Source organism: Danio rerio, chromosome 23 (assembly GCF_049306965.1).
Source record: "Danio rerio strain Tuebingen ecotype United States chromosome 23, GRCz12tu, whole genome shotgun sequence".
Lineage (NCBI taxonomy): Eukaryota > Metazoa > Chordata > Actinopteri > Cypriniformes > Danionidae > Danio > Danio rerio.
In genome coordinates this window covers 27,931,652-27,959,032 of record NC_133198.1, presented here as the reverse complement: position 1 = coordinate 27,959,032, position 27,381 = coordinate 27,931,652, and the positions used below count along the sequence as shown (strand labels likewise).

At 33.9% G+C, this 27,381-nt stretch overlaps 1 protein-coding gene across 4 annotated transcripts; it reads right to left on the bottom strand.

Moving 5' to 3' along the window:
- Window positions 1-436: 436 nt before the first annotated feature.
- Window positions 437-27,249, bottom strand: arhgap4a (Rho GTPase activating protein 4a). Of its 4 annotated transcripts, none has more exons than XM_073938179.1 (24): window positions 26,871-27,249; window positions 20,112-20,204; window positions 19,416-19,587; window positions 17,332-17,494; window positions 15,748-15,810; window positions 15,515-15,643; window positions 14,458-14,586; window positions 14,141-14,362; window positions 11,649-11,750; window positions 11,300-11,488; window positions 10,468-10,552; window positions 10,358-10,385; window positions 9,157-9,253; window positions 9,008-9,068; window positions 8,843-8,920; window positions 8,327-8,455; window positions 6,415-6,520; window positions 6,108-6,332; window positions 3,701-3,765; window positions 3,450-3,618; window positions 1,513-1,611; window positions 1,153-1,284; window positions 1,006-1,072; window positions 437-912 (listed from the first exon to the last, which is right to left on the bottom strand). In XM_073938179.1, exons 2-24 carry the CDS (start codon window positions 20,176-20,178, stop codon window positions 736-738), a joined length of 2,754 nt encoding a protein of 917 aa, XP_073794280.1. In that variant the 5' UTR covers window positions 20,179-20,204; window positions 26,871-27,249; the 3' UTR covers window positions 437-735.
- Between the last annotated feature and the right edge of the window lie 132 nt (window positions 27,250-27,381).

Here is a 27,381-nt window from a genome sequence, read left to right as displayed (position 1 = left end):
AATTCCCTGAGACTTTTGTTTATCTTCGCAAATGAGATATTTCAGATGAAATCCAAGTTTAGCCACTAAAATGTTTGAAATGAAAATGTATTTTAAATCATTTTTGGGACTTGGTACCTCTTAGGACCATTGTAGTATATGGAGGGTTAGAGAGCTCTCTAATTTAATCTAAAATATCCTCATTTGTGTTAAGAGTGGGTAATTAATCATTTTCAGGTGAGCTGACCCTTCAAATTTTATGAATCATCAAAATACCAAAGTTTAAGCTAAATAAAATCTTCTTTGATGTGCTACTGGGGAAAAAAGTATCCTGTGTAATAAATGAAAAATAAATTTACAGCAATTTTGGGGTGGGGATGAACTATCCCTATATGCTACACTGTAAGAGTGCAAAACCTGCATAAATATTATAAAACAGTTTGTTGAAACGTTATCATTTTGATATTAATTTAATATTGTGTAGATGTGCAGTTTCAACTTCAAAACATTTGAACATTATAATTTAAAATGCAAGAATTATCAACAAACAAGCTTTGTGATCCTATAGCATTATGTTGTCATTCCACAGATTCGCTACTACTGTTTCCACTCATACACAGCCATAAAACAGAATTACCATTGCATTGAAAGTTCTTTAGCATTGAAAACTGTACATTCACGTTGATGTTTCACTTTAATTTTCTTGTGTTTCAGACTGTGGTTATTGGGGTTTCCCCTTTTTTCTTTTTAATTTCTTCAGTCAGCTGCATTGTCAGCTGATCTAAATAAACCTTTTCCTTTCCATCCCAGTCCTCTGACTGAAGGTGTTTGGACAGTGGATGTGATCTCAGAAGATGCGGATGTATTTTGATCTGGGGAAGACTGGCGATTAAGAAGCTCCTTAAACACAGAGTGCATCATGTGATGCACTTCCTGCAAAATATTAAATAAAAAATAAGAATGACAAAAACAAACTTTAAAACGAGAATAAATTGGTGTTGTAAATAGGATTCGATTTTTCCATACCTTATCCACATCTGTTGAGCATTCCTCCCTACTTCCTCCTTCAGTAGTGGATCGTCTCATTTGAGGACTGTTGAAGTTACGATTCAACAAATCTAGTCATTATTCAATAAACAATAATAAACTGTTAAAAATAGTCTAATTACTTACTCTAATGTTTTCCGCAGAGCACCTGGAGAATTTCCTGGCTGTATAAATTGTCCTGTGGGTAATTGCAAACAAATTTTTCCTGAGGTGACTTGACTAGGTCCGACCCCGGCTTTGTCAGTCGTGACCTTTAATCTGGAAAATGAATTAACAAAAAAAGGCAGAAATACTTTGGAGTTTATCTTGTTACTATTGGTCATCATTACGAAAGAAGGTTCATTTTTTAGAGTAGAATTCATTTCCTTTATTTATATAGGCTGTGTACACTTAACAGGCTAAATAGGATGCATTACTAAAACTTAAGAAAAACAGAGTACGAAGAAAAGTTTTTTTGTACATACGACAGTACACATGATGTCTTACCTTGTGCTTTTCTCAGCTTTCACTTCTTCCTCTGTCTGGTGTCTGCCACAGCTGGATTTCAGAGTTTCCTTCCCTTTCTGATCTTGGCCTCCATCCACACTGAACAACAATAAGAGAAGATTGAGGGGTGTTATGACTATCTGGACTGTAATTTGTAGCACTGATTCTGATTGTGGCTCGATGATATTTATGTTATTCCTAATGGTATTTTAGGTAAAATTATTAAGTAAAGTTTTGGTCAATTTATTTAATGCCCAAAACCTCTAACATTAGTTTATGGTGTTTTTTTAAATAACAAAAAAATTGCATTAGGGCAATGTTATTTTGCAACCTTAAAATAACAGTCTCAGAACTTTGCAAGGTGGTTATTTTAAAATAACCTGAATATAATCTATACAAGATGTTCCTTTGTGGTTATTTTTTTATTTTTAGGTAATGCTTTTGCAAATATAAAATAATGCTCCAAGAACCACAGAAGACATTCGTTTAAGCATATTTTTTTACATTTTAACATGGACATTTCCTGTACTAACTGCCATACTAACAATTGGTAGTGTTAGATGTTTATTGACGTACAGCAAGTAAAGGATACTGAAGTAAAGAGTTTTAAGGAACATTATTATAACTTTAGTATAATGTTAAAATAAAGTTCTTCTAGAGTTAAAAATAACTTTCTAAATGTTCTAGACAACATAAAAAAACTAACCTCGAAAGATAACCTGAAATAACTTTATTATGGGAATAAAAGAACATGTTATGCATGCAACTAAATTGTGGCTTCTAAAATCTTAAAACATTCATTTATTTTAATTTTGGCTTAGTCCCTTTTATTAATCAGGGGTCGCCACAATCGCCTACTTATCCAGCATATGTTTTAGGCAGCAGATGCCCTTCCAGCTGCAACCCATCACTGGGAAACATCCATATACACTTATTCACATACATACACTACGGACAATTTAGCCTACACAATTAACCCATACCGCATGTCTTTGGGCTTGTGGGGGAAACCGGAGTACCCGGAGCAAACCCACGTGAACACGGGGAGAATGTTAAAACAATATTTAAAAAATATATATATATTTTGGTGAAAAAAAGTATTTTTGGGTTGTATAAAGTTACATGCTAATGTGTATCATCCAAATTTAATTTAATTTAATTGATTTAATTTAATGGCAGCAATGTGCCTCAGTGGTTAGAAAAAAGGTGGAGGTGAATTGGATAAACTAAATTGGCCATAGTGTATGTTTGTGAATAAGAAAGTGTATGGGTGTTTCCCAACACTGGGGTTTCCATGTGTACTCAGTGCTGGGTTATGGCTGAAAGAGCATCCACAGAAAAAAAATTGCCATCGGCAAAAATTGGCGGTTCTCTCAGGGCAACCCCTGATAAAGCAAGGACTGAAAACTGTGGATTTTGTTGGATATTAAATACAACCTGAAGGCACAGATCATCAATATGATATCAGATTGACGTTGTACCCAAATGTCATGTCTAATGATGTTAAAGCTTGGCGTTTTGTGGATGTTCCCTCTATGACGTCTATCAGACATTGGATTTTGGTCAGTATTTGACATCAATATAATGTTAGTTTAAGATGTTGGCTCAACGTTGGATTTTGGTCACTGTACAATACAACCTAAAATAAACCATATACCAACATAATCTCACATTGTTATTGGACGTGAAAAATATCATTGTCCCTAGATGCTGGTGACCTAAATCTAACCTAATATTAATGTCTTATGATGTTGGGTGTCTGCTGGGACATTATAATTATAATGGCTCAAATTAAATATAGTTATTTTTATCTGCCAATATACTATAATGATACAGCTAAATGTGGCTTTACATTTAATTTGTGTCACAATTACAACAAAAGAGAGATTTATTTACATATCTGACAGAGCATTCTAGTCCAAGAGATGAGAACCTACCTCTGCACACTGATATATTTATTTGGGATGAGACCCTTTGACCCATTCACTTCGCCTTTCCACCAATCAGAGGAGGCTTTGCTGTATACAATGAAGCGATCGCCGTGTTTGAAGGACAGCTCAGTTGAAGAACGGCCTATGTAGTCAAACAGGGCCAGTGCCTGCAGCTCTGCACATCCAGAAACAGACCAAAAGTAATTAGTTTAGTTCTACTAGTCTGAATGCTGATAAGTAAACCATGTCAAGCTTACCGTCTTTTGGTTCTTTTATTTGAACCTGCTCTGATTCTCCATCTCCTTCCTCTGCTACAGCTTCACTATAGACATAAGAAATAATAAGTTGAATGTAAATATTTTTCTCAGTGCACGACTGATTTAAAGCAGCTTTACAGGGAAATCATAATGTTAATGTTTATAATGTTTTTGAATTTAGCAGATTAGCTGTCAATAATGTGTGGCCCTGGACCACAAAACCAGACACAAGAGTTATTTTTATTCATTAATAAAACACATGAAAGCTGAACAAATAAGCTTTTAATTGATGTGTTGTTTGTTAGTCTACAATATTTGTTTGAGATAAAACTATTTGAAAATCTGGAATCTGAGGGTTCAAGTTAAATGTTTAATATTATTTTAGTTTTAATAAATTTACAGATTGAAATTTGCCTTCATGTAACATTTTCTGTACTTAAGATTCTATTAAAAGAAAAATAATCATTTTTACCCATACAATGTAATCTTGTCTACTGACAAAAATATACTCGAGCAACAAAACTGATTTTTTTTATTTTTTATTTTATGATTTTGTGGTCACATATAACTTTAATTTTCATATATTAATGCACATGGTTTGATAATGTTAACACTCTAACAACTGAGGCTATCTATTTACAGTATCGTATTTTAATTTCAGGACATCCTGTCTGGCTCAGTTTTGTAATAGAGTGTCCAATGTTAGATTTCCTTTATGTGGAAGCTTTCTTAAAACTTAATAGCCAACACATAACATTCCACGTGTGTAGTGCTTGTTTGTGTATTTGCTTCAAGTCAGTTGTTTCTTATAAAATGACACTTTGCATGATGTAAAGTTTCCACTTATTTTGTTTGCTAAAGTACCACCTAGCATTAACGTCCAGAACTGCATACCTTTTGTATTTGTGGATAATATATAGTATACCAGTATACAGTATATAGTGTACAATATTTAAATGATGAATGGCAATAAACAGATTTTGAAAAAGCCTAAATCCTGTTTAATTTACACTTTTGCCATAATTGACTGATTCGAGGGAAGGTGGAAAGTGGAACATTTAATAAAATGATTCCAGTGATGCTCCAGGGACAGACGAGTCTTCACTGAGGCCAGCTTCCAGCCTCCACCGCTGAGACTGCAGCTCTGCACAAGACTTTTGGTCAGTGGAGAAATTAAATTGGTTGTGCCGAACTGAGTCTGGTTCTCTCGAGGTTTTTTTTTTTCTTCACTCTCCTATCGGTGAAGTTTTTTTCCCTCTCCGCTGTCGCCACTAGCTTGCATGGTTCAGGATCTGTAAAGCTACGCATCAATGAATTTGCTCTTCAGTGTTTGGACTCTCAGTAATGATTTCAAACCACACTGAACTGAGCTGAACTAAACTGAACTTAAACACTAAAAACTGAACTACCCTAATCCAGTTACTATGACCATTTATGTGAAGCTGCTTTGACACAATCTACATTGTAAAAGCACTATACAAATAAAGCTGAATTGAATTGAATTGAATAAAACCTATGGAAAATGCAATATACATTGTTTTATATACAATTATATTGTATTTATATTACATTATATTAATCTACCTTGGAATATAAAGCATGATAATTTAGTTTAACTTTTGCAAGAATCAAGCAATTGGCATTTGCTGTACATTATATATTGCATTACATATAGTTAGTATAGAATCCAGCTATTGGAAAAGGTTATGGCATCCTATAAAATTTCAGTTTTTCCATATCAAATATCCTTAGATGAAAAAACAACTTATAGCATTAACCTAAATAATGCACTGCTAATAAAATACTTGAAAAGATCATCAACAGTTTTAGTAGTTTGTTGAGGGCATCTTCAGGTGTGTGTTAATGCTGTTAAGTTTTATTCAAGCTTGGTCAAAATTGGGTCATGCAAAAAGAAAACGATTTTAAGCACAGCAGAAAAAAATCTACAATAGATCAGCAAAAAAGAAAACATAGATCAAGACAATACTCCAGTCAAAGTCCAGAGCTCATCTTGACTGAGATGCTGTGGTGAGAGCTGTAAAAAAAACTGCTAAACTTCTCCAGAATGATCTGAGAGATTAGTAAAGAAAATTACAGCTTTGAGTAATTACTGCTAAAAATGCAAACTAGCATCTGAATCATACGGTGCCCTACGTTTGTTACCTATAGCTTTACTATACTGGTTTTATTTTTGTTAAATAAATAATAACATGGTGGAAGTCATATTATTATGTTCATCTGAGGATTTATCCTCAAGTTTTAAGACCATATAGTTCTTTTATAGTGTCCTGACATAGGAAAACCTAAAAATCTAAAACTTTTTCCACATGACTGTATACTATGTATGTGTGTTAGTGTGAATGAGCATATGCCAATCCATACTAGAGAACTGAAGCTTAATTCTCACCAGTCGTCTTCTTCAAGTGTCATGCACTTTTCATACACTGGCCCAGGTAATTCATTCTGGCTTGGGAAGATGCTCTCGTGTTGGATGATAATGCTCTTGACCAGGGCATTGATTCGCTGAAGCTCTGCCGCATCACCATTGTTTGGTCCTCTCACCAGACTGGGCCCAAAGCACACAGCCAGGTTATAGGGCTGCATCATGTTCTCGTCACTGTACTGGGAGACACTTTACACACATACACACATACAAATTCAGATTTTGTGACTGGAAAATGGGGTAAAACCCAATATCACACTGTGATACTCACTGGTGAAGGAATGCAAAGAGATATCTCATGACAATGATGAGTGATGGAGGATATGAGGAAACGATGAGCTTCAGCTGTGTTACTTTTTTAGTTTCATCATCTATTTCTGAAATGTAGAGAAATTGAGAAATTAAGATTTTTTTCTAAAGCAATAATATAAAAAAGTCACTTTAGCTTATTCGGCTTAGTCCCTTTATTGATCAGGGGTTGCCACAGTGGAATGAACCGCCAACTTATCCAGCATATATTTTATGCAGCTGATGCCCTTCCAGCTGCAACCCTTTACTGGGAAATATCCATACACACTTAATCACACACATACACTATGGCCATTTAGCTTACATAATCCACCTATACCACATGTCTTTAGACTTGTGGGGGAAACTGGAGCACCCGGAAGAAACCCAGGCAAACATGGGGAGAACATGCAAACGCCAACTGACTTGAACATGTGACCTTTTAGCTGTGCGGCGAACATGCTACCCACTGCACCACAATACACTATATACAATATAACTCATTAAAAAAGTAAATGTAGCTTTAAAAAAAATTATATTTGGGACAATATAATATGCAGTTGAAGTCTGAATTATAAGCCCCTTTGAATTATTAGCCCCTTGTTTATTTTTCTCCCCAATTTCTGCCTGACAGGAAGTTTTCCAACACATTTCTAAACAAAATAGTTTTAATGACAAATTTTGTAATAACTGATATATTTTATCTTTGCCATGATGACAGTAAGTAACATTTTACTAGATATTTTTTAAGACACTTCTATACAGCTTAAAGTGATATTTAAAGGCTTAACTGGGTTAATTAAGGTTAACTAGGCAGGTTAGGGTAATTAGGAAAGTTATTGTAAAATGATGGTTTATTCTGTAGATAATTGAAAAAAAAAATAGCTTAAAGGGGCTAATAATATTGACCTTAAAATGTTTAAAACAAAATAAAAATAAAAAAATACTTTTGTTCTAGCCGAAATAAAACAAATAAGACTTTCTCCAGAAGAAATAATATTTTCAGATATACTGTGAAAATTTCCTTGCTCTGTTTAACATCATTTAGGAAAATTAAAAAAAAAGACAAAAATAAAATAAAATCAAAAGGAGGCTAATAATTCTGACTTCAACTGTATTTTAGTTAATAAAATTTCTTTTTATTTATTGATTTTGTATATTATTTAAGTTTTTTATTTATTTAGCCATATTGAAAACAAAGGGTCATGTTCTCTATAAGTAAAAATATTTACCATTTAGTATTTTATTATTGTTTATTAAGCAGCTCTAAAGTCTCTAATGTCATTAAGACTGCAATAATGCAAAAATTCTGTAAAAACTAAATTTTAAAATATAATTGCAATTTCAATCATTGTTTTATGAGATTTAGAAATGTGATTTATTGCAGTTATGGCAAAATCAAATTTTACATTTTAATTTAATTTTCTGTGCTACATGATCTAAATATCATTTTCAAAAGCTGATTTGCAGCTAAAAGAACTATTCTGATTTATTAGCAGCAGCAGCAGTTGAAGTAGTACTATTATTATCATCAATGTTGAAAACGGTCGAATCACCCACCACTCTGTCTTCACTACTACTCGACCCAATAACCACCCTTACTTTTTTGGGCGATAATAACAGTATATATCAGTATATTTTAGGAGTCGGGACAAAAAAAAATCTCACTCCAAGGTGAAACCAAAAGTTGGCAGTCCTGTATTTGTCCAAATGCATTTGAAGCAGAAACCTTTTGGAACATTATGAAATACCTATACTGTCCTTTTTGATTCATGAATACATCGATTTTATGAATAAACGTAATATTTTCAGTCATGCACTATTGAGCAAAATAATGTTGTTGGGAGTTCTAAGCCAGCATTTAATCCCATATTAGCATGATGAAGTCCTCTTACGTCCACATTCCATCAGCTGGTCATAACTGTCCTCGGGAAAGAGGGGTTTCTCTAGGCCTCGAAAATAAAGCTTCAGCACTCCAGCCACAGAGTCCATGTCACACCGTTCATCAGTAAGAGGATCATCACCTACAGAAAAAAATAAAGTGAGTGTGTATATACTGTATAAGCTTCAGTTTTTAACATTGAAGGTATGAGGTAGGATGTAGCGCAAGTAGCTAAGTTATAATATAACTCTTATATAAATGAAATAGAATAAGGAAATAAGAAAACAAATACTATGGAAGTCAATGGCTACCATACTTTGTATGTTACACCTTCAAAGTATCTTCTTTTGTCAGTTGACGTAACTTTCAATTTTGTGTGAACTACCCCTTAAAATCCTTTACTCATTTAATTCCTTAAAATAAAAAGGAATTTCTAACTATTAAAGACCATTAATTCTGCCCAATGGTCCATAGCATTACTAATGTTTAAAGAAAAGGAGGAGAATATCATCATTCAAATGCTTATCACCTTTCTCAAATGCATCCTTCAGCTGATTCACCACCATCTGAGATCCAGGCACTCTGAACAACCCTTCATGATGTAAACCTTACAAGGGAAAACAGAGTAAATGTGATTCACTGGTGATTAAGATGGAAAGAATGGCAGAAAACTCCTTGTGTGACTTCTGTTTACCATTGAGGTTGATGAAGCGAATGCAGCTCTCCACCACGGCAGGAATGAGTTGTCCTGATGCCTAAATGGGAAGAAACACTGAGTGACTGAGTCATTTGAAGCGTTCTGAGTAAATCCAGAACATTTCTTGAACACAGAGAGAGACTTACTTGAATGTATGAAAGCAGATCCCCATTAAAGAGCTTCTGGTTGATCTGTGAACCAGGGTTACTCTTTTTATGACGCACAGATCTTTTGGAGCGCGTCCTGAATTTATAGAAATGTTTAATTATAGTTTTTTTTGTAGTAAGTATAATGTTTAAAATAGGCTTGTTTGCTTTTACCACCTCATTAAAATGCTGTCATATTTATTTTATATAACTGATTTACAGTTAAAGTCAGAATTATTAGCCCTCCAGTTAAATTGTGATTCTTTAATATTTTGTCCACAACTTCTGTTTAACGGAGAATTTTTTTTCAACACAATTTAAAACATAAATGTTTAATTACTCATTTCCAATAACTGATTTATTTTTTCCTTGGTATAGTGACAATATACAGTGCTCAGCATATACGAGTACACACCCCACAAATCTTTCATTTAAATAAAAAGTTTTATATAGGATGCTTTACAATATTATATTTATGCATATACATTAGATTAGTCAGTACTAAAGCCAAATCCTACCAAAATCACTTACAGTAATAGTTCAAGTATCCCAAAAGTATATGTTAGGGAAAAAATATTAAATACAAATTTTCAAAGTAGCAAAAATCACGGGAAACAAAATATATATATGATTTGGTCATATATATTTATCTGTAGTTTGTAATTTTTTTTGCAACATTTTACATGAATTTAAATGTATTATTTTTCCATTCCAAAATATGTTCTGTGACTAAAATATTATTTTAATAAATATATCTGTTTAACAAATTTGTTTTGTTTAAATGCACCAATATATTACCTGTATTCACTGAGAAATGGATATAAAAATTTATTTTCAAAATGGGGTGTATTCAATATTGATGAGCACTGTATAATATTTTACTAGATATTTTTTTATTTAAGGTTAAAGTGCAATGTAAAGGCTTAACTAGGTTAATTTAGGGTAATTATAGGCAAGTCATTGTATAACAGTGGTTAGTTATCAAAAAATGCTAATAATATTGACCTTAAAATTAAAAAACTGCTTTTATTCTAGCTGAAATAAAGCAAATAAGAGGAAAAATTATTATAGAAATGACTGTGAAAAAATCCTTGCTCTGTTAAACATCATTTGGGAAACATTTGAAAGAGAAACAAATTTCAATTTTGACTGTATGTATTTTAAGACACTATCACTACTTAAAGAAATCCAGTTCTCTCACCTGGTATGGTTACCATCAAAACTTTCAGCTAATAAGAAAAAAAAGAATTGGTTTAGTTTGTTCTTGCTGGCATTCCTTTTCAATAAATTCTGTATAGATAAGAGACATACCTTTCTGAATTGCAACCTTTAGCAGGTCATGTTTAGCCTCCAATTTTGATCTTAAAGAGCTGTTGCATAGATGGTCTCTGACTTTCTGCAATATGAAATTTAAAATTATGAAATTTAATATCAAAATACAGTTATATTCAATATATATATATATATATATATATATAGAAATAAATATTTGACATTTTATTTAATTAATTAATTAATTCATTTTCCTTTGGCTTAGTCAAGGGGTATCTAAACTCGGTCCTGGAGGGCCGGTGTCCTGCAAATTCTAGCTCCAACTTGCTTTAACACACTTGCAAGGATGTTTCTAGAAAGCCTAGTAAGAGCTTGATTAGCTAGCCCAGGTGTGTCTGATTGGGGCTGGAACTAAACTTTGCAGGAAACCGGCCCTCCAGGATCGAGTTTGGACATGCCTGGCTTAGTCCCTTTATTTATCAGGTGTTGCCACCGTGGAATGAACCGCCAACTTATCCAGTATATGCTTTACGCAGAGTATGCCCTTCCAGCCACAACCCAGCACTGGGAAACATCCATAAACTCTTGCATTCACACACATACACTACGGCCAATTTAGTTTATTCAATTCACCTGTACTGCATGTCTTTGGACTGTAGGGAAAACCAGAGCACCCAGAGGTAACCCATGCGAACATGGAGAAAACACACAGAAACTGACCCAGCAGGAGCTCGAACCAGTGACCTTCTTGGTGTGAGGCGACAGTGCTAACCACTGAGCCACCATGCTACCCACATTTTATATAATTAAAATGTAATAATGATTGATTGATTGATTGATTGATTGATTGATTGATTGATTGATTGATTACCGTGAAGTACAAGCTCTCAGCATCCGGAAGGCTGGCTCTACGCTTCAGTGTGAAGTTCTTATTAGCAGACACATCGCTGTTCCCCTCTGGTGATGAAGGGCTGCTGGGAAAGTCAGGAGTGGATCCAAAAGCGATCTCAGCAAGACTCTCCAGAATGGAAGATTGAGCTGACTGAAGTAATTTGCCAGACTGCAAAATATTCAAATGTATATTTATATTTACACAAGTCAAAATGTAAAGAGTAAACAAAAATACAATTAATCAAATTCATCTGATTATTGTCTCATCTACACTGTGATAACTGTGACATTTTTGTCTGTATAGTGTAGAGATTGTGTAGTTTGTGTACCTCCTCAACCTCCAGAGTGACTGAAGAGAGTCTGGACTGCAGCTGCTGGACGCGAGTCACCAGCTCACTCATCATCTCACATTTTGCAGACACCTCAACCACCTGGAGGAGGACATGCATATTTTTGCACCACAGTTATTAGTCTAGGGTTTTTGCCAAATGGATTATTAGTCTTCCTGAATTTCAAACATGAGCATGATGCTAGCGATTACATGATTGTTGGTTTGATTCCCAGGGAAAGCAAAAACTGATTAAAAGTACATTAAATTGAATGTTATGCACTTTGGTTTAAATCATTTACTAAACGCATATATGTAAACAGTTATTATAGTTAAAGGGATAGTTTGCCCTAATTAAAAATGCTCTCACCAGTTACTCATATTTTCTTTCTTTTTGTTGAACACAAAACAATCCATAGTATGTTGACATCCATAGAATGAACAAAATATACTAAAGTATTTCAGTGGCTGCTTTTTCCAAAACTATTCAGTATATCTTCCCTTGTGTTCAATATAAAAATAAGCTTATACAGCTTTAGTAGAAGTGGAGGATGAGTAAACTACCCCTTTAACTAAAATTGCATCTAAAAATCACACAAAAAAATCTTTACCTTTTTTAACCAAAATAAAATGTATATAAAATGACTTATCTTTTAAATATAATTTTTTAACAAAATTTATAGTTTTTACTATTAATGGGGTATATGCACATAGACTTTTAATTTCAGTCACCCAGGCCCAAGGCTTTCGGTAAATTGTCATCCCATACAAAATCCCTGTGTATAAGATCTTATTTCTGTAAAAAGAAAAAAAAAAAAGAAAAAATCAGCCATCTTCACTGCCTGGCTAAGATACGAAATAAAGTGGTTCTCGGACCAAACAAGAAGCACTGCATATGATTATATTTTTTCCAAACCATTTCATTAAAATATAGAAAATTTATTTTGCCCCAGTATTTTCAATAGAGTTTCTGTGCTAACCCGTTGTTAATGAAGGCACCTGCGTTTTTTTTTTATCTCTTTTTACGCTTTAACAACCAAATGGATGCTTAAGTCTATTTAACTGATTATATTTGAATTACATTACAACATGGATGCTGTAAGAGGAACCTTATAAAATTGAAAATAGTCAGAAATCTTTCACCGGAAGTTCATCATTGGCCGAAAAACACTAGTTGTGCATATAGCCTATTGAACGGAATGCACTTTAGTTAAAATCATCTACTAAATGCGTATGTGTTGACTGTTATTATAGTTAAAGGAATAGTTTGCTTAAGAATTCAAAATGTCCTCACCAGTTACTCACATTTTCTTTATTTTTGTTGAACACAAAACAAGATATACTGAAGAATGTTGGATCAAAGCAGTTGTTGACATACATAGAATGAACAAAGAAATTCAATGGAAATCATTGGCTGCTTTTTACAAAATCATTCATTATATCTTTCCTTGTGTTCAATATAGAAAGAAACTCAAACAGGTTTGGAACAAGTGGACGATGGGTAAATTTTCCCTTTAACTAAAATTACAATTATAACAACACAAAAAACTTTACCTTTTTAAACAAATTATTCAAATGTATAGACAATTACTTTTTTTATTTAATTTTCAAAACAACATTTCCAGATTTTACTGTACTGAATGTACTATCAATGTTGACATTTCCAACAATAAAAGTAAGAATAAATCACAATTTTTACAGTTTACACATAGGCTGTTTCTAAATTCCAAGAACGCTAAGAACACACTTGTGTTCTCATGGAAATAGGTCTTGACAAGTTTCCTCGGAAGAACGAACTTGTCAAATTTCAGCAAAAAAAAAAAAAAAAACAGCCTTAATCTGTTTATGCCTTTATTAAGATTTTCATGGTAATCAGGTAACACTCCTGAGACAGATAAGTTAGATCTATGAACTTTCATAATAAATCTATATAAAATGCTGTGCTTCCTACCTCTTTTATTCAGCCGCAAGTACTTCTGGCACTTCTCGAGCAAATTTTGTGCTCAAGTTTGCATCGATGCATCCTTAATATCAAGAACACATCCAGGAGTTTTTAATGGTCCTCTGTTCTTGCAGTCTTAAGTTTTGGAACTGAACTTTGGCAATCAATGATGACGTTACACGAGAACACAAGGCTGAAGAACGCATATTGAGAAACAGCCATTTTTTAGCCTTAAATGTTGAAATATACTACTTATTCTATGTACAAGGCATGTAAATACTAAGGATGTGATTAGCAGTTTGATGCCAAACATTAAGCTGTCATCATTTACCACTGCATTTGGTTTATGCTTCAAGCAAAAAAAAGTGGTAGTAATTCAAAGTTTTTTTTTTTTTTTTTTGAGCTGTAAAATGTACTCAAAAGTTAAAAGAAGTATTTAGAATGATGATAACATTGTTTGTAACACAGTGTGAAAACTGAGTGTGAAAAACCTCACACATACTAAAATAATACATTTTGCACTTTAATGTACACATTTTATTACACAGTACCTGGTCGCCTTCATAGGGATGGTATTGAAAACGGAGCGGCAGGCAAAAGGCTGAGTTGTTGAACTGCATGAGAGTGTCTCTGTCCTGGCTTTGGCTCAATTCGGACACCGTTGTTTCCAGCTGCCGCATCCCAGTACTCAAATTCTGTTGAGCCCACTGGCGACTGCTCAGGTAAAAATGCAACACCTTGGATATGGACTGATGGTAACCCAGATCACAGCACTGAGAGGGCATGCAATAAGAGGTTGAGTTACACCTTCTTAGTACACAAACACAATTTTACTACACAGAATTAAAAAAAATAAAATAAAACTCACATCTATGAGAGTGGAAAGATCCTGAAGGTAGTATTTGTTCATGCACGCATTTGCTGCCGCCAGGTTGAGCAGGTAATCATTCCGGGCTTTTGTGCACTTAAGCTGAATCTCTTGAACTTTACATTGCCTCTGTGCAAATATACAGTATAAGGGTGAAATGCGAAAACCTCAGAACTTACCGGAACAATCATTTATCCAAAACGCATTGAGTGAGTCACAACACATAACCACAATAACCAAACAATGATCTGCCAGTATTGCAAAGAACAGTTGGCCCACATCAAGACTGCACAAAGAAGCCCATGTGCATCCTGCATTGAATTGGTCCTACATGCTATACAAATTGGTGCAAGTAAGTCAAGATTGAGATTGAAGACTTACTGTCCCTGGGTGATGGCCGCATCAGGGTAAGAAAAGAGGTGGATGAAGTGATGCACCAATTATGCCTAGTGTCAACCATATAAGCCTTAGGATGGTGCAGTTGGTTAAGTCTATTTGAAGCAACATTACAGTTATGTGCCCAAAGAATGATTCCTGCTGACTACCTGAACATACTGAATGACCAGGATATTATATCAATGGATTTTTTCTTCCCTTTTCTTCATACAGGCATATTCTAGAAGGGCAATGCTAGAATTCATTAAGCTCACATCATGAAAAAGTGATCCAGGAAGACATAATTATACATATGGGTTGACCACCACAGATTTAGTTAAAAACAGAACTTGAATAATAACAGAAAAACTCAAATACAAAAGTACAATCTCTTTCCATAAATCATCTTCTTAAAATTTATGCCAAAGTGGATTAAACATTCCTGACTATGTACTTTTGTTTTCCAGCTCATGAATACAAACTTCCTATAGGTTGACTTAAACGCACCACATGAATAATAACTTTTTAAAATGCTTTACTGTAACTGTGCTTTTTTAAAAGGAAGATCTGGATATTCATTTTAGTAATCAACATTCCTCTTCAGCTGAGTTGTATTGAACAACCATTTTGATTTGATTTACAACCATTTCCTATTTTGCTAATAAAGCAAAACTATACATACTTTCTCTATTTGTCTTTCCATCTTTTTAGAAGCACTCTGTTTTTGCTTTTCCTCCAGTTTGACAGCCTCCTTCAGTTTGCCTTCTGCAGACAGGAACTCAGTATAATACTGGTAATATGTCTTCAAGGTCTGGTTTTCAACAAACATAGGAATACATTTGACATTAACTATAAACACAAGAATCATAATTCATACACAAAAAAAGTGTGACTTAATGACAAACTTAAACTCACTGTATGAAGCTCTATGGTGACCTTCAAAAGCCCATCCTGTAACAGGGTGCAGATTTCCCTGCTCTGAAAACATAAAAAAAAAAGAGAAAGTTTCCTTATTGGATCGAAAATCTGATCTTTTTAAGCTACAGTTTTGTTTCTCTGTGGATTTGTATTTATTATTTGTTGGAGGGAAGAGATTGTTTAATTCTCATGCTACACTTCTGTTTTTAATTTTTGTTTTTATTTTTTCAGCCAAAGCATTGCATTTTGTTATTATTATTATCATCATCTCAGAAGCATAGCAACCAGGGGGACGGGGGGACTTTTAGAGACAGGCCATTTAGAAACAGGGCCCAGTTTTTCAAAAATTTTATCTGGATCAAATTAGTCCAGATTTGGAAATCCCATGTTTTGCTATCCAGAATTAATTGATCTATCTTACTTTTATGACCGTTTTTAAAGGAACACTGGGTTGGATCACTGTGATCCAAATACCGAGAAAATACAGAGCCTAAAATGAAACCAAAAGTGTAGCCTTCTGGCTTAGCAAAGAACAACAGGTAGGCAAAATACCACTGGCCACAAACTGCCAAAGTTTATTTTAATGGTAAGAAACAAAAACACTGCAATCAACAAACATTTTACATTTTTTTGTTTGTTCTAATACAAAACAGCTTTGATATTGTTTTGTTGTTTTTGTTTAACATATCGCATTAGATGTGCCATGCTTCATATAGTGTGTTTTTTTTTTTTTTTTTTGATCAAATAGATCCCAATCTAAGTTCAAAGTTTTGAATAACCCAAAAGGCATGTTTGATCTAAATGAAATGTAAGATTGGATTACATGGTCTGATCTTGATTCAAAATCACTCGGTTACTTTTGAAAAACCCATTTCTAAGATTTGATTCAATCCATGATATAAAAACCCACTGGATTACTTTTGAAAAACTGGGCCCTGAGTGATTAATAATTACATGAACGCAAACATTCGGATCTCATACAGCTGTCCTCCTCACTTTTAAAATGTCTGCTTTCCCCTGGGTCATCTCCCCAGTTATCTTCTTTTAAAAAGTGGATGTTTCCAATATCTGCACTACTTCCACTTGACAAGCTACTTGCTGTACAATGGACATCAGAAGTCAAGTGACTTTTGACTGATATGGACACCTCTTTAGTACAATATTAACGACTTTCTTGATTCCTCCTTTTACTCTGTATACCCAGTCTACTGCTTGATATGATCAGATTCCCTGTATTTATGTATTTTTCCCTTCACTTTTTCTTTTTCACTCTTTTTATTGTTTTTGTTGTGCATCTGAGGCTAAATTTGTATGTTCATGAACATTAAAGAAACTGACAAAACAAAACAAATGAATCATGATTAAAGTTCAACGATTAATGAAACAAATGAAACAAACGCTATTGTATTTCTGTGCTCTGCCTGCAAAATGTCAGTGCAAAGGAAGCCACATGTAAGTGTGTGGGCATGCATTGCTCCTTCGAGTCTTGTAAAGTGTGGGTGTTTATGTCTGCAAATGTGGAAGGATGTGAAAACGCGCGCATGTGTGTATGTATGTGTGTGTGAGATGGTGGGTGTGTACCCGTTTGGCCAGGCGTTGGGCATGTTCAATGCAGTGTGAAAGCTGTTGAGGCAGAATGTTACTGTAGCTGTCACTCAAAATACTGTGATCTCGGCTCTCCTGACGTGTTTGTGCCAACAACACCTGCCAGCAGTTCACAACTGACTGATGACTGGACTCCTTCCTGATGGCAATAAGAACAAAGAGTTGAATTATCATGATCCTGGTATCCACAAAGACATCTATATATGCATATCAGTTTATGCACACTGCATATTATATAGAGTTAATAATTTTGATTCATTGTTTAATTTTGTAGGTGTGTGAAATATAAATATATTTTTATATACATACAATAAACAAACAACAGTCATGAATAAATACATTGGATCATATGTTAAAGTGAAACAAACAGTGCTTAATGGTTTTCTGGGGGTAGTCTAGTAGTATTCGAGTACAGCAACTTAATAAACAAATTTAAAATGACATTGCATCTTATCATATAAATAATTATAATAAAATTAATAATTTATTAACCTTCTTTATGCACTATTAAAATGCTTTAAACTCTTTTAACATAGTCACCAGTGCTAAAAATACATGCAGATAAGACACTAAATTACTAAATTACTATTAAATTCTGTTGTGACTTCACAAATCTTATGTGTTTTGACCTATGGTTTCTGGTCATCTATAACCCAAACTCCAATCCAAACATTGCATATGCTGCAATGTGACTACAGCAGATGTACACATTGCGATGTTGATGCTGAAACAATATATTGTGCAGCCCTAATATATATATTTAGGGTCAGATTTAAAGAAATAATAGTTAAAGAGTAAAAATACTACATTATATTATAATTTAAATGATGATAAATAATAGTTTGAAGGCAAGTGGAAGTATTAAGCATTAAGTAGCAAAATATAAATATTACAATTTCTAGATCAAATGATTCTACTATATATACATATCAAAACTATCGTCACACTAAACAATATACAGTGAGTCTTCTTTGATAAATGTAAGGATCATTATTTTTAAATTAACTGATCAGCTTTAACTAATCAAAGCTGTATTAAAATTCCATTGTTTAAAATGACAAACCCTTTTCATCTTTAACCCAATTAGACAATATGTTTTTGTGCAATTTTGCTTGAAAATGTGGCTGTAATTCTTTATTCATTCATTCATTCATTTTCTTGTCGGCTAAGTCCCTTTATTAATCCGGGGTCGCCACAGCGGAATGAACCGCCAACTTATCCAGCAAGTTTTTACGCAGCAGATGCCCTTCCAGCCGCAACCCATCTCTGGGAAATGTAATTCTTTATTTTACTTTAAAATAAATTGACATTCAAAGTTTTAACAGTGCACAAAACATACTGGCACCTCCGTCCCTTGAGAATTCATTCATAGGCTAAGATCAGTTTTTATGTATTACAGTTTTTCTCAGTGGTTATCTGGCTGGTATCTGAGTACAAGACACAGAATGTGCATGTTTCACATTTTTACTGCATTTGCTCTTTGCAATTCTAAATTATTCACAGCATTGTGCCAAAGAATAAATACACCCTTATTTACAACAAACATAAACTCCCATTGATAGAGCTGTGCACAACTGTACACGACATTGCAGTACATATTGTAACTAAACCTACAACACACACAGGTCAGTAAATCATTCATGAAATTGTTAACTTTTGAAGACATTTTCAGAAAAGAACTATTAATTTTTTTTATAAAATTTGCTTGAAAGATTTTGACAACTAGTTCAACATTTTTGTATGACTCAAGTAATAATATGAATACTTTTGTTTTATATGGAATGACTAGTCAGCATTCACAAGTTTAGTTAATTTTGAATGACATGACATAAGCATGATAATGTTAAAAACAGCAGAGAGTTGTATGAAAGCAATTGATGCATGTCCAAAGCATTTTCAATTTGTTGGAAGAAATGAGAAACTACTACTATGATGTGCACAAATGACTAATTGTTTTGAGAAATCATTAACTGTTGTGCAAATGTAAATAGTGTTGTGAGAAGTGCACCAAAGCGACTGTAAAAAACTGTAATGGTGATGTTTTCTTTGCATAGCCTTACTTTTTGGTTCTAGAGGAGAACTTGTCACACAGTTTGTCCAGTGAGCGAGCATATTCCCCCTCGATCTCGCCTCGCCTGCGCAAATAGTCGACCATATCCTGAAAGACCTGAGTCTTCTGCTCCACCTGACCGTCAAATATCCTCAACTGCTCCGCCAGCTGTAAACGCACCTCTAGAAAAGACACAGACAGCAGTACTGTAACTAAGCGTCCTCTCAGTTTGTCTGGTGTGAAATTGACATTTTGTTGTTAACTGCAGTTTCACAAAGCTAAATAAAGATAGACAGATATAGCAATTCTCTTTCCGTTTCTAAATGTTCGCTCAGTCTTGTGTGAAATTAGGAATTACAGTAACAAGTTTCAAGAGGTAAACAAAGATAGACAGACAGCAATTCTATCTATAAAGTTCCTCTCAGTCTGATATAAAAACTGTCTATCATCTACAAGATGCCAGCATGACACAGACAGACAGGCAGACAGACAGACAGACAGACAGACAGACAGACAGACAGACAGACAGACAGACAGACAGACAGACAGACAGACAGACAGACAGACAGACAGACAGATAGATAGATAGATAGATAGATAGATAGATAGATAGATAGATAGATAGATAGATAGATAGATAGAACAAGCAAACAGTCATTTTCTTTTCCAGGGTTACTTAGGTGTTAATATTTATGACGTTTTTTACCTTTAATCTGTGTGTCATAGTCTCCAGTCCCCACTCTGTCCCGCCTCAGTTTGACATGAGATGACATCGTCGCTCACACAAGCTGTAATTCGACTTTGAGCAGACAAAATGTAGAAACAATGATGAGAATTGAGATATATTTTAAGCTATATTTAAATATCTTTGGCAGTTTGTACATTTAAAGTATTGGTTCAGTCAAAAATATGTGGGTCAATTATTCCTTTAGTAGAACATTAAAGAATATTTTGTTTTAGCTGAAACCTTGGTCCTTGGTCAATTCAAGGGCATGTAATGTTGCTCATCAAGATTTTGCCTATCCTTGATGCTGTAATGATCTCTATATAAAAAGATTTTAGTCAGTTACACTTACACAATCTCCGTTGGGAGGACAGACTTTTAAAAGACTCCCAAGGCTTGATACTATACATGATCAACTGCACTGGTTTCCGGTTCAGTTGCACATAGATTTAAAGGTATTTATTTTAACCAATAAAGCAATATACATTCAAGACTGACTCCAGAGTATATCCCAAATTTGGTTTCAGAGTCTACACCATCTCATATCAGTCATGCTGTAAAAATGCTAAATTTTGGAAATCTTTGGCTGCTACAACTACGCATACTTCATCTCTTGACTGTTTTAACCCCTTCAGACCCAAATTATGTTCAAAGTTTCTGAAAAAAGTTTGTTTTCACAGTTCTTAAGGCAGGCGAGGCAGTGGCGCAATAGGTAGTGCTGTCGCCTCACAGCAAGAAGGTTGCTGGGTTGCTGGTTCGAACCTCGGCTCAGTTGGCGTTTCTGTGTGGAGTTTGCATGCTCTCCCTGCCTTCGCGTGGGTTTCCTCCGGGTGCTCCGGTTTCCCCCACAGTCCAAAGACATGCGGTTCAGGTGAATTGGGTAGGCTAAATTGTCCGTAGTTTGTCAATGTGTGTGTGGATGTTTCCCAGAGATTGGTTGCGACTGGAAGGGCATCTGCTGCGTAAAAACTTGCTGGATAAATTGGTTTGTTCCGCTGTGGCGACCCCGGATAAATAAAGGGACAAAGCCGACAAGAAAATGAATGAATGAATGAGTTCTTAAGGCACCTATAAATGAGACCAAATTATAACAATACAAATTCAACACGTGTTTAAGTGTATATATTTTTTGTCTGTTTCAATTAGACATCAGGTCAGAACAGTTGTACTTCCTGAACATTACACCAACATAAAATACAAAATAAAAAAAGCAAACATACATGATTGTTGGTTTAATCTTGAAATGCATTTTCAAAATCACAAACTTTAAGATTGTAACATTTTTACTTTAATTTTGAGGTTTTTGTTGTATAGCTTGCACCTTCTTTATAACAAACTTTATCTTCATCTTCTTCATCACTCCACAATATGTCCACATCTGAGATATTTCTATCAGCTATATGCTCAAGAACTTCAAGATCTGTATATTCTGCATATGAAAATGTTTATAATTTGTGTGTGTGTGTGTGTGTATATATATATATATATATATATATATATATATATATATATATATATATATATATATATATATATATATATATTAGGGGTGTCAAAATTAGTTGTTTCTTCTGTGCACCGCGATGCAGACGCGGACAATTCGGTATCGGTTCAGTAATAACCATAACCGGTTATTATGTAGTGACGTCATTTATCTCCTATGCGCTCTGTCACGAGGGAGGTGAGCGCCGTTATTTACAACACTCAGCCAACTCAGGGCCGGCCCGTGGCATAGGCACCATAGGCAAATGCTTAGGGCGCTGTATATCCAGTGGGGCACCAGAAATGAGCGCGCTTCAGTTGGTTTTGTTTTCGATTTTCCTGACACACTTTCAGTTATAGACGGCAATAACTTAAAAAACGCTTACCCTAAAAAGATCTAAAGTGTGTTTCCTACAGAAAGACAAAGCTGGTTATGTTTCACAGCTGTCTTTCTTTTTTTCGCTCGACATTACGAGCACTGCTCCGTTTAAGCCCTCGCAGTCTACGTTTACTTTAGCCGGCAGAGCTTGCGCTGAGAGGAGCTCTCTTTAAGGGACCGTCGGAAAAGTGCTTATTTTTTTTTTGTTTTTCTGCTCCGCTCAGCGCGAGCTCTCCCTGTTGCAAGGGCTTAAGTGTGTTTGTTTGTGTGTGTGCGTTTGTTTGTTTGATGCTGTCTATGTTTGTGAATGTGTTTGAATGAGAGACAGTGTGTTGCTGTGTGTCTGTGTGTTTATACAGACAGCATGTTATAGCCTCCCCCCTAAAATATAACACTATATATGGAAAGCATCGTCAATGCACCGTGATGCACCGAGATATCGAATTGAACCGAATCGATGGCATGATAATCGTAACCGAACCGAACCGTGAGACCAGTATAGGTTCACACCTCTAATATATATATATATATATATATATATATATATATATATATATATATATATATATATATATATATATATATATATATATATATATATATTCAACCAGCATTACTGGATATTTAATATCAGGTTTTAAGCCCATTGTACATCCTAATGGACATGCATTTGAAAAAATCCAGATCTAAAGCTTGCAATGTTACAAAAGATTTAAAACTTTAATTAGTGAGTGCAATCCCTCTTTTCTTACATACAATCTATGAAATATTGGCAAAAATACCAATAAATCTGAATAAAAACATTGTAAATGTGGCTTACGTCTGTGTCTGGAGTGAAGTGATGCCATGCTGCTTTTCAGTGTAATAGATTTTTTTTCAAAGTACAACACGGCGAGCCTTACCACCTTTTGATTAGATGACAATCGTCCACTCTCATGGACTGCAGGCTTTAAATGAGATGAAATGCTCAGGAACCACAACATGAACAACAACAAAAAACATGGGCTGACGTGATTTCAATTGTAATGAACACAGGGTACGAATGGGGTTCTCTTAAAACTTTTTTTTGGTCTTGCTTTCTAGGTCATTGATATTAATGTGGTACCAATTTGATGTTTTATATTCTTTTTTCTTTTATTGTTTCTACTTTTGTGGCGCTCTAGGTTATTGATCTTTTTATAATTAGGTGACATTATGCAATGTTTTATATTCTCTCTTTATTATTTCTATTGTTATACTGTAGCACCTCGAGTCTAAGAAAAGCACACTATAAATAAAATGTATTATTATTATTATTATTATTACTTCAGACTGTGAGAAAAGACCATTTGACCATAAGTGTGGATAAAATGTAATATTGTTGTAAATTTAAGTGCTAGTATCTGTTGACTTGTATTTTAGAAATCACCAATGATCACACTGTAAAAACTATCTGTTAATTAAAAGTTTCCCTATTTTTATGTTTTCCGGTTGTGAATTGCATTATGGGATGTTGATCTCGGCTCTGTCAACTTTTTATGTAGAAAAATCAACTCTACAGTTTAACAAAGTGACTTTTATTGACATTTTAGTAGTTATAGATTAATAATAAAATGTTTAAGAAATAATATATAGAGCTTTTCACTCATCACAGTACACGTGCTGCTGCTGATGTGACAATAATAGTAATAAATCTGTAAAATAACAAAAAATGTACTGGCAGCTTATTACAAGGCTTGCAGCGATATATATAACAGCAGCCCAAAGAAATTATCACTTTAAACTATTAAAAAGGTTTATAAAAATAACTTTTTCCAAATTTTTAAGGTTTTATCGTTTCTACTTTTGTGGGTTTCTAGAAGCTTATCATGATGTTATGTGATGTTTTATATTACTTTTATTGACACTTTAGTAGTTTGAAATATAAAAATGTATAAGAAATAATGTATAAAGAAGTAAATCTGTAAAATAAGAGAAAATGTATTAACAGCTTGTTATTAGAAGTTTTCGTAGCGTAATATACAACACCAACCCCCAAAAAACATATCAGTTTAAACTATTAAAAATGTTAATAAAAGTCACTTTTCCAACTTTTTAAGGTTAAAAGTTGTCAGAAGAATTATCAAGGTCTCAAAATCTGATTCAAAAGCATAAATAAACTGGAAAAAATTAATACATTAATCACAAAATACGGAACACTGCTAATTTATGGATAGTTTTTACAGTGCAGCTAACAAAATCTACTTTAATGTTATCAGAAGACAACATCACCCACATCTTGAATGTACTTATAAGGAAGTAACAATAACACTAAAATGTTTTGTGGTGAACTATCCCTTTAATTTCACACCGACCAATATGACCTACAAAAATAAGTAAATAATAAATAATGTAATAAATAATAAATGTGTACACATTGCGTTATGGATGTGACATTTGTAGTAAAAAATTTAAAACATAAATTCACAGAGAAATATATGTTAACATTATATTGAAGCATCTGTTTATATTTTCCAAAACAACTAACCACAGAGTTATGGGATCAAACAATTTTAATCTGTTTAAAACATTTTTTATACTTTAAATGAGGAAAATAAAGATGTGTTATGGACGTGACAAAAAAAATCTGTGAGTTTACAGTACACAACATATTTTGTAGTAATTCTGTGAATTAAACTGCACAATCCAAAAGAAACAATGCTCATCAAAAGGATAAGAGTTTGCTCTCTATAGAACAAAAAATATTGATTGTATTATTATTATTTTTTTTAATTTTTGCATTTTTGAGGGAAAAGCTATGTTATGGATGTGACACTTTTTCGTTTTGGATGTGACGGATGTGAAATTGCCATCTGTGTGATTGGTAAACCAAATATAATAGTTTGAAAACATTGACAGAGACATTTTAAATGATCTTAAAAGTACTGTAAAACATTTTGCAACGCAAAAAATGTAGAAAAGGTTTTGCTATTTTGGTGAAAACATTTTTCTTTTTATGGCAAGGTTGATATTTGCATGGAATTGCTCGTATATATACACTTATACACACACACACACACACACACACACACACACACACACACACACACACACACACACACAAAAACTCACACACACACACACACACACACACACACACACACACACACACACACACACACACACACACACACACACACACACACACACACACACACACACACACACACAGTTAAGTCAAAATTATTAGCCCCCTTTTGATTTCTTTTAAAAATATTTGATGTGTAGCAAAGCAAGAAAATGTTCACAGTTTGTTTGATAATATATATTTTTTCTGAAGAAATTCTTGTTTTTTTTCCCGGCTAAAATAAAAGCAGTTATTAATAAAATTAAAAAAAACATTTTAAGGACAAAATTATTAGCCCCTTTGAGCTATTTTTTTTTTCAGATTGTCTAAAAAACAAACCATCAGAATACAATAACTTGCCTAATTACCCTAACCTGCCTAGTTAATCCAATTAGCCTAGTTAAGTCTTTAAATGTCACTTTAAGCTGTATAAGTGTCTTAAAAAATATCTAGTAAAATATTATTTACTGTCATCATGGCAAGGATAAAATAAATCAGTTATTAGAACTGAGTTTCAAAACTATTATATTTAGAAATGTGTTGAAAAAAATCTCTCCGTTAAACAGAAATTGGGGAAAAAATAAACAGGGGGGGCAAATAATTCAGGGGGGCTAATAATTTTGATCTTAACTGTATATATATATATATATATATATATATATATATATATATATATATATATATATATATATATATGTAGGCCTATATACGATCAAAATACATATTTTGTTTTTGCTGACAATGGCCAAAAAACAAAAACTGCAAAAGAAATGATTATATTCACTCAAGAAGTCTAAAATTCGTGTATAACATTTTGTATAATACATTCGAATTTAAAACACACAGGTACATCTAAATTGACAAAGCATATAACGTCTATATTGTACAATTTCAACATTACAGCCACTGCACTCATTCATGAGGTCTGCTCGTTGTTGAGGTGAAAGCGGTCATCGACATGCCATGGCCATGACCCACAGTACAGTGATTGTACAGTGCAGCACTTAGTTTTAGTGAACATTTTGCATTTGTAGGGTGTCAGAAAAGGGGAAGGTAGCAAACTTCCTGTGTTAAGAGAGCAAATCAGACAACAGCGGTTCATCCTCACCATGAGTCAGTCATGACAACAGGCCACCCCCTCAGACTCTCTCCTTCTATCATTCTTCACACAAACTTCCCCATTTTCATCTTATGAAAGTTGACAAACGTTCACTAAAATAGTTGCTTTGACAACTTTAAGCATTGACAGACCTATTGAGGAATGTAGTTTTTGCAACCACGTTTAAATATAGCTTTTAAACTCATTTATATTTGAACAAATGTAATGGACGACCAAACAATAAATGCAAACTGACAACTACACATATACAGACGGAGAAAAAGCATATGCTACTTTTTTTGGCAATTTAAGCAAAACCAAAACACTTACCTTAATAACTCCTGCTTGTGTTTACTTTGGCATTCTCAACAAATCCTCTTCCACCCTGTTATATCACTACTTATCCAAACCAAAACACCCCGTGAGATAGAAAGTCAAGACAGTTCTGCTCCTTCCTCCCTCTGTCACTGTGTGTGTGCTGCTGATACTGAATGCTGAGTAAAACCTCACCTTATTGGCCCCTCCTCCTTCACTTGCCTTCTCACTTTTACAAATGCTGTCTCTTTGAATTTAAACTACCACTTTTCTGACAGGCTTTGTTGTGGGTGGCACGTTTCAATAATGGCTACTTATGCCTGTTTGGATGTCTTAAAGAGATGTCTTAAAAAATATATATATCTGCTATAAATTACTCACCTCTTGTTAATTTTTCCAATGAAGTCGTTGGACGACAGCATGCATTCTTCAAATGACTTTCTTTTGTGATCAAACGAAGGATAGAAAGATTTGAAACCACACAAGCAATGATACATGATGTCATTTTTTCACTTGCTATTCTGAAAGTCAGCTTTCATCTGAACATCTGCCCACGCTTTCCATTGTACACTGTGGTTGATTAGACCACAATAGATGTGAGGGAAAACAAACGATAATTTTGATTTCTAAACTAATTTTATATCTGGCTCTAAATTAAGTGCATTATTATAACCTTTCTGTTTTGCTTCTACAGAAAGAGAAGAAGCTCACGTGTGGTCTGGATCATATTGCATCACATTTCACTCTAGTTCACTTATGCAGATTCATTGTTCCTACTTATTAAATATATCCAATTTTTGTTTAAAGCAAAACATTAACCAATAAAACAGATATGTTCAATCTGTGAAGAAATTAGACAATGTTCCCATAAGCCTTTAACTGTCTCACCAAC

What these genes read in the sequence shown, in the direction of transcription:
- arhgap4a (XM_073938179.1), bottom strand. Translation starts at nt 20,178, where the DNA reads ATGTCATCTCATGTCAAACTGAGGCGGGACAGAGTGGGGACTGGAGAC. An exon ending in AAAGGTTGCAATTCAGAAAG is followed by an intron (nt 10,386 to 10,467) that starts GTATGTCTCTTA and finishes TTTTCTTATTAG; the next exon opens with CTGAAAGTTTTGATGGTAAC. An exon ending in AAAGCTGAGAAAAGCACAAG is followed by an intron (nt 1,285 to 1,512) that starts GTAAGACATCAT and finishes TTCATTTTCCAG; the next exon opens with ATTAAAGGTCACGACTGACA.